The following is a 14,456-nucleotide window of genomic DNA, read 5'->3' as shown; positions in this document are numbered from 1 at the left end:
TGTATACATATATATATATATATACATAAATATATATATGTTTACTAGGTTGAGAAGTGACCGTAGACGTAAAGGTAGATGCACGTGACTGATAGACCTGTCTGTTAGGGCAGCACGGAAGAGGCTGAGCACGTCTAGCAGAAGCTACGACGCTGTCTTCCGGATATGTCGTGGAAAAGCGACGAATGTGAAATCGAAGTTTTCTCGAAAACGACAGCAACATACAAGCGGGAATTAGGGTGAAGGAACTGTGGGGCTCACCACCGACGTCTCTTTCCTCACAGGCCGACGTGGAGAGCTACACAGGTTCACTAAACACAGAAGAAAAAAGAAAGGCTTACGGCAAAGTGTTAACGTTGCCAAGAGACAGTCGACCCAAGTCAAGCTGCAGCGTGCAACCGGAGTAGGTCGCAGTCCAGCTCAGCCGCTTCTCAGCCTACTTCTGCGTATCGCACTCGGAAGAATAATCTCAGGGGTAACGCTCTCAGGCCGGTTGATGCAGACTGTCCACAGAAGACTGACGAACTGACTCGAACGATACAGGATGGTTTTCTCTTCTTCGAACCTGTGTGTCTCAAGCACGAAAACCGGAGCAGACGTTTCGTCTCTTCAGAGACACCTGGCGTCTTCTCAGAAACCGTCAGTGTCTCTTCGCTCGCAAGAGAGAAGGACGCTGGACGAGGAGATGAAGAAACAATGCAGGCGAGCAGAGGAGAGACGGAATCACCGACAACCACAGGACGACAGCAGCATCCCGCAGCGTAGATAGGCAGACTCGAAAGCTGACGAAAAGAAACGGAGGCGCCCATCCGAGAAAACCACTACCCAAAGAGAGCTAAGAGGTCGTCACCTGCTCCTGCCGTTATGTCTCCCTCGACAGGAAGCGCAAAGAGGGAAGGATCGACGTCAGTGTTGTCTGCCGCTGTCTGCCCGTCCGCAGAGGCATCGGCCAAAATCGACAAGAGCGCAGGGAAGGACGAGGACGAAGAATCTGAAAAAACAAGGAGAAAAGGCAGGAACGAAAGTCTCCGGAGCACGCCACAAGCGTACACGCTTCAACTTGTGATTGACGTGGTTCTTGTGTTGTCAGTTAGTTATCGAAGGTGACCGTGACGCAGCGAGATCAGAAGAAGCGGAGGAAAGGAGAGGAAGCGCATGAATTGATCCTGATCTGCTGGTTGAGTGCACAGTGCAGAGGTATCCAGCACATGTTTGCACTTGATGGTGAGATGAGACACAAGACGAAAAAACGAGAACAAGAACATCTATTGATACTGACTTTCTGGCGCAGACGGCAGCGTCGGCTCCGAAATTGGAGGCGAATCTGCGATTGCCTTTGGGCGTCGCGTTTCGCTTTCTCCGTCGCTGTCGTCTGAGGACGAAGAACCGAGGGCTCTCCGGTAGTGCAGCGCTGCGTTGATTTTTCCGTGCATCTGCGAAACGGAGAAACCCACGACAGCTACCCTTCAGTAAATAAGCAAGAACATCGGGTACGGAGGCGGTAAAGAAGGGGAGGGAAGGCCATAGATGACGATGCACAGAGAGAGAGAGAGAGGAGTTGCTACTTGATGGTGACAGTACAGTTTAGCTATGAACTTTACATCACCACTGCCGGCTTTCCGTACCGAGGAGCTCGTATCTTCAGTGTAACACTCCACACTGGGGGTTCAAACGTCGTTGCCCACAGCGTACAGAACGAGAGATGAGAGAGAGAGGAAAAGAAGGGAGAAGAGTGAAAGAGACACAAGCGATACAGGGGTTCTCGCAGGAAAAGCGAAGCAAGGGAATGAAGACGTCAAGCACAGAGAGCTGTCATTCTTCAGGAGGGAAGCGAAACTACGCAAAGGCACACAGACGCTTTAGAATGTCCGACAGGAGTCGAGCAGTAGCGCCTTCAGATGTCACCTGATTGGTGTTGCCTGAGGATCCCAGAAACTGTTCGCTTGCCTTCTCTACAGCAGTCCAGGGTGTCCCATTCTTATAGGGCCAAGTGCACACCAAGGGGCATCTTAGCGGTGTTCGGCACACACAGCAGAAGTGGGGTCTGGGAGAAAGACACAATGGTGGAGACTAGGCGAGCGACGAGGTCGACACGACGCGAGATTGAATTCTTCAGGACAAGAGAAAACGTACCCCCTCGTACGCGTCGGTTGTCAACTGTCTACGTCGGCGTAGCGCAGCTTCCACCTGGGAGACAACACACACTTTGTTCTCAGTTTCTCTCGGCAGCCGCGGCACCCGGTCCGCACAACTCAACAAAGAAACACCCGAGACCACAACTCTCTACAGAAACCCCCTTCCTCTTCAAACTTGAGACGGAAAGCAACGACTTCTATAGAGGCGCACACAGATGAGTTCAAACGCCTGTGCAGATAACTGTGTATACAAACGTACGTGTGTGTATGTGGACGTATATGAAACCGTGTGCATATATATATATATATATATATAGATAGATAGATAGATATAGATACAGATATACATATGTTTGTGCATGTATGTATACAAGAGTGAAGTGCCTGTCTCTTTCTTCGCAGATACGGCTGGAAAACTGCCTGAGTGGATGTCGAGGTGTGCTCTAGGTCGCATTGTATTCGCGGCAATGTCCCCTAACGCAGTCAGCGCGTTCGAGGGCGAGGGCAATCACGGGGTCGAGCCCAGGCCTCTGTCTTTCAGGAAGAGACAGCCTGTTACCTTTTCTGGGCACCGCCGCTCTTCAATCTTCAACTTGAGTTTCAGTTGCTTGTCGGTCACATGCGGCAACAGCGTCCCAACCAGCAGAAGATCTGTGCCGTACTGTTCGAGCGCAGCGTAGAACCTGGAAATAAACAGCGAAGAGCCGGCATCTCCAACCCCGAGTCGGCGGCCGGGCGCTGGGAACCCAATTCCGCGCCCTCACTCTTTCCCACGTTGTTTTTCGGCCTGGCTTCAGATCTCAAATGTCTCTGTGCAGCTGATCCAAGCTCGACTGAGACGTTCAGGTTTGCTTTGTGAAGTCACCAAAAGGCACTGTGCACCCCGGCCAGCGACAGTGTCGCTGCCACAGAGAAGGCAGGCTTGACACACACGCCCCTCTCAGTCCCGCACACCAGAAGCTCAAAAAGGCCGGTCTCCGTTGAACGGACCATAGGAAAAACAGGCGCGAAATTGCGGGAGGCGAAAGCCACTCTGTTTGCTCCCTGCGAAAGGGCCAAGATACAAGAAGCGGGAAAGACAAGCATGTACCTCTGCGTTTCTTCTGGAGTCCACCTTTTTCCTTTCGTGCTCTTGTAGGCCCCTGCATACGGCTGAAGAGACAGACCGTTCACGCCTCCAGGGCCGCCTTCTTCCACCAGGCGTCGTCGCCCGTTAAAGAGGCACACGCATGGAGCAGAAGCTTGGCCAAGAGCATCAAACAAACCCAAACTGGCCCCACACCTGAACAGACACAACACACACAAAACGGGTTAAAACATATATATATATATATATATATATATATATATATATATAAGGTAGATCCATATATGTGAAGGAGCAAACACGCAGAAGAGAATGCATAAACTCCAAGCGAAGAGAATCTGGCCTCGAAAGGGTGCTTGCTCGAAAAAGAATGACAAAAACACCCACGCACCCTAATCCCTTCTATGGGATACCCACCCCCGACTACGTCGCGCTCCGTCAGTCCCTCGTTGTCCTGCTCCCTCTCTCTTTTTCTTTCTTCTTTTGTCTCTTTCTCCTTCTCTCCCTTTCTGCGTCTCTCATTCTCGTTCCCCTCTCTTCCTCGATCGCTCTTTTTTCTTCCGTTTTCTCACTGCCTCTGGTCCTTCCTCTTTCTGCTCTTTCATCCCTATCCCTGTCTCTCTCTCTGTGCCTCTCCCTATCCTTGTCTATCCATGGGTTTAAGTAAATTGGTAAGAACGTGTAGAAGCGGTGAGCAGACGCAGGGCTTTGACTGCGTCTTCGCGTTTGTACATGCTGTCTCTCGGGCCCTGTGTTCGTCACTTCCTGTCCCCTTTGACAAGTAAGAAGAAAACAGTTTTTTGCGATTCCCCTCCACGTTCCTCACGTGCACACGGGAGGCTCCATTTCTTCGCCGCGTTCGTCCATGACGAGCTGGCCGTCAGCGTCAAGCCTGAGAGCCGGCGCAGATCCTTGTCGGGGGGTGTCGAAAAGCGCACTAAGATCCTTTTCAGCGCTGCCTTCTTCTTCCTCATCTCTCCCCTTTCGCGTTGGGGACGGAGACAACAGGGCCTGCAGGGCCTGGTCGCCCCCTCCCAAAGTGCCTTGGCCGAAGGAAGCCGGCGCCGAGAAGAGCGACCCCAGCACTGAGTCGAAAGACTGAGACAAGAAGACATCATGGCAGAAAGAAAAACTCACAGCTTCTCTATCGAAACCCTCTGGCTACTCAGTGCTCCCACACACGCGCTCTCAAGAAATAGCGACCCAAATGAGAGAGATACGGAGAGTGACACTTGTGGAAACAGAGCGTGAGAGAGAGAGACAACGGGAGATGGGGAGCGAAGAGGAGGAAGAAGAAAAAGACGAAAGAGGGGGAAAGAGGAAGAGAGAGTGCACGCTATGACCGACAGTCGACCGGAACTGGAAAAGGCGGGAACGACAGATGTAAAAGAAAGGGAGAAGAAAGCTCACAGCATTGTCCTTCCTACCTCGTCCAATTCTCCGTGTCTCTGCGAGTCTCTCCCACCGTTCTCGCCACTCGCACCGGCTTTTGCCTTGGCCTCGGCTTCTTGTTCGCCTTTGGCGGAGCTGACTGGTTTTCGCTTATTTCGTTGAATCAAGTCCCAGAGTGTCAACGGCCCTGCAGTAACGCATGCGCAGCGAGACCACTGGCTTGCCGATAAGTCTAAGTACGAAAGCGGTTGCACTTACAGAAAACTGGGGGCGAAGATGAAAGGGGGCACAAGCAGACACACAGGGCGCGTGTCCATGGAACAACAACAAGAAAGAGCAGAGGACAAGCTGAGAGAGAAGAAGCACACGAAGCGCAGTGAGACAGCAACTACACAGACGGCTCTCCCAGGGCGCAAACGCCGACAAGGAGAACAAAACACATAGAAATCAATTCCCCTTGAAGAGAATGGACGCGGCCTTCATCTTCTTCTCGCTTCGGCGGTCTTGCTCTGTCTGTGTCTCGCCAAGGAGACATCTTAGAACTCTGCTAACTAGCGCAGCAAGGCTAGCAGAAACAGACGCAGAGCGAAAGAACTTGTATAAACAGAAGTGCCTTTTGTTGTCCTTCAGACGCCCACGCGCCTGCCACATTCGAGACATATGTTTGCATGCAAACCCTTATACGCGCATGCTTATAGGCATCTGTAGAAATATGTGTACATGTGTATATGCATATGCCTATGCGTGCATGCTCGCGAAGCCTTAACATATGTCGAGACGTACATGTGGTGGTAGGAGGGATGCGAGTTCAGTTGAGAGTTTTACCTTCTTTTTCGACGATGGAGGCAGGAAGCGAGAGTTGCAGCAATTCCTTTCCTTCTTCTCTTCGTCTTCGCGCTCGCGCTTTGGACCTCTCCGTCGAGCCAGTCCTTTTTCTCCGGCTGCCCTGATTCCTTCTCGCAGGCACTTCAGTCTCCTCGTCCGCGGCCCCCTTGGACTCCCTCGCCGCTCCGCCCGACCGCCGCTGTGCCCTTCCGGAGGCGCGTACGGGGTCGGGAGTTTCGCCTGTCTCCTCAACAGCCGCGGGGAGAGGCACTTTTCTCAGCCTCTTCTTCGCAGAGGCGGAGTGACGTCTGGAGGCAGGTTCGAAGTCCTCGTCGCTGGAATCGTCTGCACCTGCAAAAGCATTTGGCAGAAGATGCGAACGCATTTATGCAGTTCAGCCCTGCAGTTTCTAGCTCAAAAAGCATTGGGTCTGACATTCCGCTCTCGAAGCCGGACAGCCCCGCGACACAGGCTGTCCGGACAGTCTCAACGGCAGGTGAGCAAGTGAGCCAAATACGTTTCCTTCAGGCAGAGAAACCACGCGAGATGACGTTTTCTGTGATGAATAACTGAAGCTGCAGTTGACAACGGAAGTTGCGAGCCCCGCAACCCCAACATGAGGACGGCAGGGACGCCTAAGGGAGGACAACAAACGCATGCGTGGCGAGAACACAGACGCCATCATGCGGCTACTTCTGCTCTCACGAATTCGACGCTCACCTTCTTCCTCTTCCCACTCTTCATCCTTTTCTTCGGTTTCAGCGTCTCCTTCGTCTTGGTCACGTTCTGTCTCTTCAAATCGAAGCCCGTCGCGATCACTCACGCCCCGTCGGACTCGGGTCCCGAACCGGCCGCTGGAAGGTGACTCGACTTGTTGCTGTTCCTCGCGAGCGCTCCCGCCAGTCAAGTGATCCCCGCGTCTGCCTCTTCGCCCCTCGTCTCTCCTGAGGCCCTGTCGCGCCCCACGCTCCTCGTCTCCGGTCTCGGCGTCTCTCTCTTCCTCCTCCTTCGAGTTCGCGGCGCCGTCTCCTTCCGACTCTTCGTTCTCACTCGCGTCCACTCCCTCTTCACCCTTAGTCTCCTTCCCTGTCTCTCCTGTCCCTTCTGAGGAGCCTTTCTCCAGCGCCCCGCGAGCAGCTGCTCGCAGGCTCCTTCGCGAAGGCAACGGCGCACTGTGGACTTGCTCGGAGACAAAGAAATCCGTTCTGTCAGACGCATCCCGATCCCCACCTCCGTACATCTTTCGTCCTCTCTCTTCTCGGTCTTCGTCTCGCCGGCCCTCCTCGACGTCGAGCGGCGAGTCAAACTTGAGCTGGTACAAGACCTCCTCCGGCGGGTACGCCGCCAGACCCCCCAAGCCCGGCGCGGACGGAGGCGCGGAGAGACTGGGCTTCCTGAGCCCCACAGTGTGATCGCAAGGAAAGGGTGAGGTTCTCGGCGGTAAGGCAGGAAGTGACGCGGGCGGAGGTGTGAACTGCGCAGCAGGCAGTTGGCTTTGGACAGCAAAAGCGTCGTCCTCGCGTCTCCACTGCGGCTCTGGGGTCGCCACGGCACCCACTGCCCCGCGCCCCTCGGCTCTCTGGGCTCCATCCTGATCCCCCACGGAGGGACACCCGGTCTCGCCAAAGTGGGCATTCGAAGGAAGGGGCGCCGCGGCGTAGAACCCCCGCCGCTCTCGCTCGCCTGCATGCACCTCACCCGCCTCAGAACCCCTGCCCGCACCTGCAGAGGCCGGGTCTCCCGGCCCCGGGCGAGCGGAAAAGAAGGGCGCGTCCTCACTGTCACCTCGTTGCTTCTTCAGCGGCGGAGACGCCGAATCGAGAGCGCTCACCCTCTCTCGCGAACCGTCTTCTTCACGGGCAACTGCATGCGCGGAGAGAGAAGCGGACGAAGGCGACCCAGAGAAGGGGGTTGACCCTCGATGCAACGCGGGAAGAGGAGCGGGCGCGCCCAACTCGCCTCGGGACTCAGGAGGCGCGCGGCCTTGGGGCCCGGACACAGTGTGTGGGAGCCCAAGGTGCGAAGCTGTGGCGCCGAACGCGTCGCCCTCTCTCTCTCCTCGCCGCTCCTGCAGGGCAGGCCCTTGGGGCGGATACCCGCCCTGAGCGCCCTGAGAGGGTGTGGGGTGTCCAGGCCCCGTTGCGAGCTGGTACGCGCCTGTCTGGGGAGGCGAACCGTAGACGGGAAGCGAACAGGCGACGGACCCCGGGAGCGAGGAAGAGCGCAGTTGTCCTGCCGCTTGCGCTGACATCTGTGGGGGCCCAGCACTCGGGGTGGCGCCTGCCTGGGGGACGGCAAACGCCAGGGAAGGGTCCGCGGGCGTGTCTTGCTTCTGGGCCTGTTCCTGCTCCTTCTGCTGCGCCAGGAGGAGCTTCTCCTCATGCTCGCGGCGCCATGCCTCGTTGGCCTCCTTCGCGCGCTGCTGGAAAATCTTCTTCTCCTCAGGAGACACCTGCCGCCACTTGTCTCCGATGAACGTATTCTGCTCGCTAAGGGATGTCCCGCACTCGATGCCTTCTTCCTTGCACTTCTGTCGCATCTCTTTCGCAAAAAACGTGAACGCGGTATACCCGCGGCCGCCCTTGCCCTGGCCTTCACCCTTCTTCCCGCTGCCCCCAGAGCGGCTCTTCTTCTTGGCCGCCGGAAAGTCCGCTCCGACGCCGCTCTGCATGCCGTCTGGTGGCTGGGGGGGCCTCGCCAGAGGCCCGGGGACTGCAAACGGCGTGGCAAGGCCCTGCGGCTGTGGGGTCCGTGCGAAGCCCGACGAAGCCTGCGACGCCTCCTCGCCCGCCTGTGCCGCCCTCGGAGACACCCCGTCCCCTGGGAGACCCCCCGCGGGCGATGGGCTGGCCCCCGACACGGTGTGCCCCACAAAGGAGACAGATCCGTCTGCGTGCACGACCCTGGTCGCGGGGCCCGCCGGCGTCCCGGCAGGAAGCAGAGACTGGTGGGCGCGGTCGTCGGGCCCTGGATGCGGATAGGCGCCTCCAGGGAGGGTGTTCTTCGCAGTTGTGAACGGCGCAAGAGACGGATGCAGCATGGGAGCCCCCAAAACCGGTTTTAACTGCGGGAGACTTCCTGAGGGTCCCTGGAGGGGAACCCCACCCAGGCCTGCTTCCGACAAGCCTGTGACGGTTGCCGCGGCCGCCCGCTTCTTCTCCTCGGCTTCCGCCTGCTCCTTCATCTTGCGAATCTCTTCTTCCTTCTTCATCCGGAGGCCGGCCTGTCGATTCAGCTCCTCGGCCCGGCGTCCCCACTCGGCCTTTTTCTCCTTGCTCAGTTGGTGCCAGAAGCGCGCGACGAAGGACGTCTGCTCGGGCAGCGTCTCGCCCTCCAGCGTGCCCTCTTGCTGAAGCTCGGCGCGTTTCTCTTTCGCAAAGAGCGCCCAGCCGCTCATCCCCATGCCTTTTCGCGAGGGTTTCTTCGCCGCGGCCGAAGCTGGTGGCTTCCCCGCGAGTCCTCCCGGAGTGTTGGCAGCCTTCCCGTCTTCGCGCGCCGTCCCCAGGGCAGCCAAACGCGGCGCCAGGGCTCCCACCGAGGCCAGCCCGCGCTCGCCGCCGGCCCCTTGGGCGAGAAAGAAGGGCCCAGCCGCGGCGCCGGGCGCGAGGAGACCCGAGGCGAGGGTCTGGGGGGTCGCGGCGCCGGGCGCGAGAGCTACAGTGGCGAGGCTTGGAGCGGGGAGGATGGGGCGCGAGCCCGCGAGGCACTCAGCGAGCTGCTGTGAGAGCGCGGCGAAGAAGGGCGTGCATGCAAAGGCTTCCTGATCTCTGAAGTGCTTCAGCAGCTTCTCCTCGATGCCTTTCGTCGTCAGTTCCCCGCGCTGGGCCTGCTGAGCGAGCAACTGAAGTTGCACGTGAAGGAGCCGCGGCAAGTGGTTGAGGTACGGCGCGAGCAATGGGATACACGCCGCCAGTCTGGGCGCCAGGTGGGCGAGACGCAGCAGCGCCGCGCGCCCGGCCGCGACCACCTCCGCCTGGACCTCCGCGGTCGCGGCTTCCGCGCGTTGGGCGCGAACGAGGCACTGCAGGATGCTCAGAGGCGAGGGCCCCGCGAGTTCAGCCGGCAACACACCCTCCCCAGCGGGGGAAGAAGCGGGGGCTAGAGGACCCCCAGACACACCCGGCTGAGTGCCCGGTTTCCCGGAAGCCGGCGCGGCCCCCGCGGAGGTGAGACATGCGCGGCCCCTCTCGCTGGCCACAGGCATCGACAGCGTTCCGTGGCTCGGCTTTCTCGACCCCACAGAAGGGGACAGCTTCCGAAGGCGTTCGTGGTGAAATGTAACCGACACCTCCGCTAAAACCTCTGCGAGGAGAACTTGGACGAGACGCTGCTTCACAGGCTTCGGCGTCGAGGTCGAGAGAAGCAGCTCGTGCACCTGCCGGTCCTCATGCCGCTCGACTTGTCGGAGAAGCAGAGACAGAATGCGTTCGTGGCGCTGCTTCTCTTCACTGAAAAAGTCTGAGGTCGCGTCCTCAGACGCGGGCGCAGAAGGCCCAGCAGCAGCCGGAGACGAGGGCCCAGAAGGCGGGTCTCTCTTCGTCGGAGAGAGACTGAGAGGCGCGCCCGACGGCAGCGAGACAGACAAGTGTTCCCGGAGCAGGTCGCGCAGAGAGCGAAGGAGCATTGCACGTTTCACAAGCTTTTGCACTTGTGCTTCTTCGGCTTCTTCTGCCTCTTCCAAGAAGTTGAAGGACGACGCAGAGCCTCTTTCCACGCCCGCCGCGAGAGGGTCACTCTCTCTCTCTGTGCTCTCCTCGTCCCCAGCCTGAAAGGCCGGAGCCTGTGACGACAAAGGCCCTGAGCCATCTGAAGCCGCGGGCGGCGCATACGAAGCTGCACTCGATCCCGATGACTTTGTCTCCGCAAGGTCTCCCTCTTCAGGTACCGCGCCGGGCGACGGCACGGAAGAAGTCGCAGAGCTTGAAGGTTCTGAGCAGACCACGACGGACGAGAAGCACGAGGCAGATGAGAAATCGCGAAGAGCAAGGAAAACGCAGGAGAGGCTCCTGCAACCAACAGTGAAGGAGCGACACCAGGTCAGCAAAAAGCAAACGAAAAGGAAGCTTGGACACGTAGCAGAGAAACAGAAAAACACTGTCGGAAATTCGTGCTGTCTATATGTCTCTCTCAATAACCAAAAGAAATGTATACACATACATATATATATATATATATACATGTGTGTTTCGAGAGGGAACGAAAGATACAGAAGCGTTTCCAGGATATTACGTTGTTGCGTCTCATTGTGACTTCTTGCATGTTTCTGTTCTCTGTCCTCACCAGTTTTTTCTCGCAAATGCGTAGCGAGTTCTTCCGCTTGGGTTAGCTCATTCGCCACGCCTCGAAGGGCCTTGTACAGGACTGCTCGCGCTGCCGAGCTCGGCCTGCAGGACAGCTTCACTGCTGGAAATGCGCACTCGAGGTCTAGCCCTTTGCTCGGTTTCCTCGTCTCCTTTTGTTCGATATTTCCCACTGGTATCTTGTCTGAAACTCTTCCTACTATCTCTGTCCCCCACTGTTCCACCAGCACCTGCAGACCGTCCTGGGCTGTCTGTCCACTCTCTCGCGACGCCTGGAGAGATCCGTGGTCGCAGTCGAGAGTCTCTCCTTCGCGTTTTTCCGCCGGACTCGTTGTCTCTTTCTTGTAGGCTGCAAAAGATGCATGTGCCTCGGACTCTCCGCAGGACACCTGGCGTGCACTGCGACTCCCGAAGAAGTCGACGTCCTTCGACAGGCGCTCCGCCCAGCTCTCCGCGACCCTGTGGGCAGCGTGGAACGCTTGATAGAGGTCGTCGTGTTGCTTTCTAGAAGCGGCTGTCGCGGCCCCGAGAGGCATGAGGGCGGAGGTCTCTTCCTCACGTCTGGCCTGTCTCGCTCTCCTTCTCCTGAGTTGAGTCTCTCGAAGGAACGCCTGAAAGAAGGCCAACTCCTTCTCGCGCTCTCTCTCGCCTCCGTCCGGATGCAGAGGCGAAACAGAGCCTTTCGACGCCGCCCCACTCGCTCGCTTCTTCGGAGAACAAAGTGCAGCGGCCGCAGCGAACTTCAGAGCGGTAGCGAGGGCGGCGGCAGAGGTCTGGAGAGCTTCTGCAGGGTCTGCAGAGAGAGACGAACAGATGACTCCATCTCCGAGAGTGGAGGACAGCGAAAAGGCCAGAGGGTCAACGACAAACGGACAAGAAGACCACGAGAGCGGGCCGGGGTCGAGGGGTACTGCCTGCTCGACGCCGCCGCGCACTGGCTCTGCATGCAGCAGAGGGATGAAGCGGAGAGGAAAATCCTCTCCGCTCGGTCTACAGCCCCATGCCGATCCGCCCTGTGTGAGTGTGCAGGCGCCAGCGACTGTCGCCGCAGGCGGCAGAACGGAGAGCGGAGATGAGAAAGTGAAGGCGGCTTCGCAGACGGGTGCAACCGACTCTAGGCTTTCTCCGCTCTCGCGAGGTCGGCGCGACGATTGGCCGGAAAACAAAAGCGAGAGAGCAGATAACGGCGGGCGCGACGAGGAACAGGGTCTCTCCTGATCGAGGGAAACTGTCTCTCCCGCGGCGATCCCGTCGCGGGGACGCGTCCCCGCAGGTAGCGATCCCTCTTTTGGACCGGCTGTCAGGATACCGGAGACAGGCGAAACCGCAGTATCCGTCGCTTCCTCGCGGTCGGCGCCCCCTCGAAGTCGGCCTTTGCTGTTTTTACACGCGACTTTCGCATTTGCAGAGATCTGCGAACTGCAGCCAGAGGCGCGAGAGGCCACCAAGGCGAGTGGCGCGAATAGATCCGTCTCGGGCAGCGAGGAGACAGGAACGGTCTGGGCTTCTTCAGCGGGTTTTCTCCCCGGAACGTCACGCCAGCATGAACGAAAGAACGACAGAGAGGGGGCAGCGAAGGACGACAAGTGTGATGGTTGCGAAGAAGAGTCGAAATCGAATTGGACGCCAGGCTTCACCGGCACGTGCGTATGCGACGCAGCGGAAAACAGGGAAGAGCACGGCGCATACGACGATTCGTTCTCTTTTTCTGGGTCAAACAAGGCGGACGGAGACGGATAAGTGAAAGAGAAAGTAACCGGGGAAGCATCTGTGCGACGAGAGTCGGGAGAAGACGGACAAGGTCCCTCCACACCGGCCAACAGGGAGGGGTTAGGCGACGGCGATACTCCAGGCGGCATACTGGATGAGATGGGAAATGGGCTCAGACACAACGAATGGATGGAAATGGAGAACCAATTTGAGAGGGGAAGGGTAGATGAAAAAAGGTAAGAGGAGAAAAAGGCGAAGGGAGGGCAATACTACATGGAAACAACATCTGTAAAAAGCTGGGGCCACGGAGGCCATGCGATGCAGGCATGCTACAGCGGGTCTCTCGTCTTCGAGGAAAATATCGATTCTTGGCTTCCACAAAAAACGACTCGTCTAAACGACCGTTTCTTCTACAGCCATCTGCGTTTCGGTTTGGAAAGGCCTGATTCAGGAAAACACAGGACAGGAAAGAATGCGGGAACAAGGGGGTGGACAGACACAAGCGCATCTCCTCCGTAGCTTTCGAACGGAAGCAGTTGAAAAGTCTTCTCTATTCAACAGGTGAGAGGCGAAGATCTGCCTTCACAAGCGTCGCTGCCCACGCTGCCAAAGTTAGGTTTCTCCAGCTGGTTCTTGTCCCGCTCTTCGGCATGCGACCACGCTGGTCTTAGTCGTCCTTCTCCTCGCTTTATAGACGGACGAGACACAAAGGCAGGATGAGAACTGCAGAGAAGGGGTGAATGCGATGTGGAAAGCAGAACAGTCGTTGTCACAGAAGAAGAGAAAAAAATCTGCTGCCAAAAATGCCGGCTGTCGTCTGCGCGACTCTGCATGCGCGCTCATGCGCGGTGTATGTACGGCTCGTGGAAAAGTTGAAGCTCTCTAACACCTGTCTTAAGCCCAATTTTCGCTTTTTTCGCGGGAAGGAATTCTTCAATGACTTCGTTTTTTCGTCTGACTTCCTTCTGGAAATTCCCGCATCCTTCTGACCAGATTTCTTGAGTCAAAAAGTCGAAAAAAGGACACGGAATTCCGATGTCTTCGCATGCCTCTCGGCCTCCCGGCCGCCTCAGCCCCCATCGTGTTCCAACTAGCTGTTGTGGCTTCTCGATTGTCTATGTGCAAGAAAGCCTAGCAACGGATATAGTCGAGGAGATATTTCCTTTCCTATTTTGCGGTATTTCGTCTGGTCTCGTCGCGTGGACCTTGTTCATTTCACCATAGCGTATCACTAAACTCTCCCGTTTATGCCGTTAAACCGCTGCTCAGTTGGAACCCCCCGTAAATGATCTGCAGAGAGCCTAGTCAGTCCGAGTCGACTGCATCTCTACTCTGAAAGTCTTCCTGGAGCAAAAAGATGCCCACTTTGCAATGGAGAACAGGAAGCGCTGGACAGGCAGGCGCTGTCCGCCTGATTTGAGGCGTCTCCTTTTTTCTCCCGTTTCATGTAACGATGGCGTAGTGGGCAGTCGTCTTAGACTGAAGTTCGCGGATGTTTTTTCGTTTTCCGCGAAGTAGAAGAATTGGGGGAGTTTCCTAAAAGCCCTTTCTCCGGAGAGCCTTCCGTCGAAACCAGCTCAGTTTTGGTCTAAGCACCAAAGAAAGAATGCTGCACAGATGTATTCGCTCGTCGTAACATCTCTTGTTTCTGCTAGTGCTGCGTCGGTGCCAGTTTTTTCTTTGCGCATGATACGACTTCATTCGAAGGGCTACGGCACACAGCGAGGAGACAATCGATCTTGACATTGGCGAGGCCCGTTGTGCAGGCGGGCATACTAAACGCCAGCAAAAAAAGCCGCGGAAACGACACTTGGATCTGCCGATAAAGACTGTTCACGAAACCCAGTGTTCCCGCGCTCAATTGGCATTCACCAGCTAATGCACACTCTTCGAAGACATAGTTGTCTATCTCACATTCGACCACAAATACGGTTTCTGCGTCTGAGTCTACGTGCCGCCCCCTTCTCTTTGCGTACCGAAACGGATGTCTACAAAGCTGCCTGATTA

The 14,456-nt window shown here is 57.0% G+C and overlaps 1 protein-coding gene across 1 annotated transcript; it reads right to left on the bottom strand.

Annotated features, from left to right (window-relative positions):
- Positions 1–65: 65 nt before the first annotated feature.
- Positions 66–13,196, bottom strand: TGME49_203950 (Myb family DNA-binding domain-containing protein). The gene is made up of 10 exons (XM_002367636.2): positions 10,720–13,196; positions 6,160–10,368; positions 5,440–5,790; positions 4,650–4,801; positions 4,049–4,320; positions 3,226–3,417; positions 2,695–2,818; positions 2,134–2,187; positions 1,280–1,433; positions 66–991 (listed from the first exon to the last, which is right to left on the bottom strand). Exons 1-10 carry the CDS (start codon positions 12,596–12,598, stop codon positions 822–824), a joined length of 7,557 nt encoding a protein of 2,518 aa, XP_002367677.1. The 5' UTR covers positions 12,599–13,196; the 3' UTR covers positions 66–821.
- Positions 13,197–14,456: the final 1,260 nt, after the last annotated feature.

Source organism: Toxoplasma gondii, chromosome VIIa (genome assembly GCF_000006565.2).
Source record: "Toxoplasma gondii ME49 chromosome VIIa, whole genome shotgun sequence".
Taxonomy (NCBI): domain Eukaryota; phylum Apicomplexa; class Conoidasida; order Eucoccidiorida; family Sarcocystidae; genus Toxoplasma; species Toxoplasma gondii.
Note: the sequence above shows the minus strand (reverse complement) of the source record. Positions and strands in the feature narration are given on the sequence as shown.